At 38.1% G+C, this 3,684-nt stretch overlaps 1 protein-coding gene across 1 annotated transcript in view; it reads right to left on the reverse strand.

Annotated features, from left to right (window-relative positions):
- Window positions 1-3,158, reverse strand: part of LOC105626433 — a 29,535-nt gene extending 26,377 nt beyond the window's left edge. The window contains exon 1 of the mRNA XM_012207737.1: window positions 2,925-3,158. Coding sequence (XP_012063127.1) covers window positions 2,925-3,158 — 234 coding nt within the window. The remainder of the gene's footprint in view (window positions 1-2,924) is intronic.
- Between the last annotated feature and the right edge of the window lie 526 nt (window positions 3,159-3,684).

Consider the following 3,684-nt stretch of genomic DNA (forward strand, 5'->3'; position numbering starts at 1 on the left):
CTCTCTCTCTCTCTCTCTCTCTCTCTCTCTCTCTCGTCGCGACGTACAATAAGACGAATTGAGGAAATTCTACGCGGCGCGCTATGGGAAAAGAACCACGGGGCACGCAGAAAAACGCAAAAGGGAAGAGAAAAGGATAGAAGGAGGAGAGAGAAGCAGGTACGGGAGCTGGCAGGAAGGGCAGAAAAGATATAGGGGAGCGGGAGCGAATGAGAGACACGTGTACGCGAAAAAAGAGCAAGAGCCCGAGTCCGTGGAAACCGGACGGGATTGCATTCGTCGTCTGCTACAGATCGTCCGGGTTTTTTGGCTGGGAATAGAATCCAATTATCAGGAGTCGGATCGTCTCCATCGGGTCGGGTAGAAAGAAAAGAGGAGGATGGGGATGATGGCGATGGTGCTACCCTTACCACAGTTCCTCGGGTTTTCGCGTTTCATTTATACATACACACGTACACGCACTCGGGGATACCCGTTACGCGTCAACTTTCGATGATCTCATCACCCCAGCGATCCGATTACGCATCTATAATTATAGTGACGGCAAGATAACGGGCAATCTCTCGTTTGCGGGAAGAGGAGATGTGGATTGTTTTGGACAGTGACCGTAATTCCCATCGATGCGAGCAAGTTATCGAGGTTCCCGAACTGTAATTCGGATGACTGATTCCAATAGTGGGCGTATATAATTTATATATCAGACGAATGTGAAGCACGAATCGTTCCATTGGAAACAATTGAGCATGGTTATGCAACATGGAGCAATTCTATTATTGCAAAACGTAATCTACAAGTAAATGACCTCAGAGAGGCATTTATGAGAGATAGAATCTGAAGTATGTCTCTATGGTTTAAAAACGTTATTCACAGAGTACAATCTTATATAAGCTCGTCTTAAATCATATCTTAAGAATCGATCCAATAATCTATATGACTGTACATCTATATGACTGTATCTTGAGATCGTATTTTTTACGATTACGAATACTGGCCCAAAAATCTGGAAAGAGTTAGCTTTTGATAAGCTCTAATAGTTGCTAACACACTTGTGTTAGCTTGTCTTGAGTTTGTGTCTGTTAATTTTACTAAGTAAAAGAAGAACAATGATGATGTATTATTAAAATCTATATTGGATCTAGAGATATATTATTATTGATTCGGCTTTATTGCTATTGAAACAAATTGTAATTTAACGATTATAAAGTTGGACAAGAATAAGGAGTTCAATTATGTCTCTTTTTTTTTTTAAATTTCCATCATAGTCAAAGAATATCGCAAAGAAAAGAATCGTATTAGGGAGCGGGGATACCCTCTACATCAAAGACGTTCTAGAAACGATTGCGATTTGTTAGAAGGGAAATGCTCGGGGGGACACTCAGTTAAGACTCAGGGAAAATTCTACTTTTCAAAATTGTAGTCTTTTTGAGACAGAGCCTATGATATACTACGATACATTTGGCTGAGCAGTATTTTGGAAATAGTTTCGGTAATTTCAAGAAGTGCTCTCTTCTCCGGGGAACATAACAGCCGACTCTAGTGAGTCTATATACATACATATATGTATTATGTATACATATATGATGAAAACGTCATTTTGCGGTGCGCTTGAAATGGAATTCTGAGTAGAAACAGGGGATTTCGAGACGGTGTTGGCAGCGCGTGGTTACAATTTAGTCTCTCTCCCCCGCGTAATCAAAAACTGAGTTAGGCATTTCGTCATGATAATCGTGTTTTGACAAGAGACGAAGTCACAAGGACGAAGCTCTAATTAGCGACGACCAAGTTCGTTTCGGTCGCGCACACACGCAAGTACCATGGCTGCCGCGGAGCTTATATCGACTCGATTATTTTAATTGAAAATTGACAAGATAACTCTCGCAATGCAGCGAGGGACTGAGCTCGTTTCGAGCCGGATTCGAGATGAAATATCGAGGAAAATGGCAATTTTATTATATATTTCCCGTAAATCGAATTGTGAAATTCCACTTATCGAGTTTCAGTCATAAATCCAATTTCACGTTACAGCGAAATTCCGGAAATCGAGTTTCCGCGTATCCTGAATCACTCGCGACTAATTTCTCTATTTCGCGATAGAACTTCTTATATCGTCGACTTTCATATCAAGTGTGGTTCTATGCTACAGGTTTCCGATTGCTTATCGTCACGGCGGATCACTAATCAGCTACTAATGTCTATCTTATTATACAGCAATCTAACATGCATGCGTTATCAAGTTATCTATTACGAGGTAATCTTAATAGGCGATTAAATTATTAAAAGATTATATAAACTAATCCTTTTTTTTTGCAAGAAACGCATATCTGAAAAGTATATAACATAGCTTCAATACGATTCAAATATATCATACTAAATAAATATATAAATATATTTATTTAGTATAATATATTTATAATAATTAACTAAATAAATATATTATACACTTTAACAAATATACAACAATTATTAATGATTCTTACATATTCTTTAATATGTTTTATAATATGTTTTAATTTATTAATATGTTTTAATTTATTCTTTAAAAAATATTTGTAAGATTGCATATTTAAAAAATTGTATATAAATTATGTATAAATATTATAACTAATTAATATTTGATGCTCCCAAGTTTTTGAAGAAAATAAACGTGTAGGACGTGAATAATCCAATCGTATAAAACTAAGAGTTAATACGATAGAGAATATAAAAAAAAAACGATAGAGATCACTCGTGTCTGCCGATGTTTGATCTCTCCATTTTCAATTCAGCTTGTTTTTCAAATAAGCGTTAACAAGTATAAAAAAAGTTGAAAAAAAAAGTTAATTTCAAGTGATGACTGTTGCGACTTTTCAAGACATGCACGCAAGATATGAGAAAGCGCGTCATCGACGCCGCGTCATTATCGCGATGATCTCTGCTCTGTTTACCTTGTGTGCTCGTAACGTTTTGCCTTCGCAAGCGAGCGTGACGTCGCAGTAGGCCTGCCGTTCGAGCAACTGCGAGAACATAGTCTGCAGGTTGCTGTGATGGTATTTCCATCTCAAGCAGTACTGTTGTGGGAACATGTTGGATGATGAAGATGATGATGATGATGCTGAGCCGGTCGTCGTAGCGGGTACGGGTATCGTTGCTGTTGCTATACAGCCTCGTTGTTGAAGCATGCGCGGCTTTGGCGCTGCCGCGAACTCTTCGACCGAGCCGGCCACCGTCGCGTTCGCTTCCGGTTCACCGTACTCTCGTCGCCCACCCTCTCTTCTTCCTGCGCCCCGCCAATGTCTGCAACATCGGAAGAACTCGCGTTAAGAAATCATCTTGGGGACACCTTAATATTAGTTTTCACGAATTTTCGAGAAACGTAAAAAGTGACAAGTCGTTTTGGAATATACACGACCTTCTAAGTATACCGCGCTAAAGTTTACAAAGTTTATCTAGTCTCACCATTTATCTGGTTATCATATAAGTAACACGTAGAAGAAAACAAAATTTCTTTATCAAATATGTTTGCGTTTTGATAAAAATTTGTGGAACAAAATTTATAACCATGAATCGTTATTATCGCTAGGAAAAAATGATGTGGAAGGATATAATAATCGAATAATCTAAATGATTATAGTAGTTTATAGCGAAAATTGTTTTGAACTAAATAAGGTATTTCTTGCAAATTTTTAAATGCCGAAAATAATACCG

This window comes from Atta cephalotes (genome assembly GCF_000143395.1).
Source record: "Atta cephalotes unplaced genomic scaffold scaffold00001, whole genome shotgun sequence".
In the NCBI taxonomy this organism is placed as follows: Eukaryota; Metazoa; Arthropoda; class Insecta; order Hymenoptera; family Formicidae; genus Atta; species Atta cephalotes.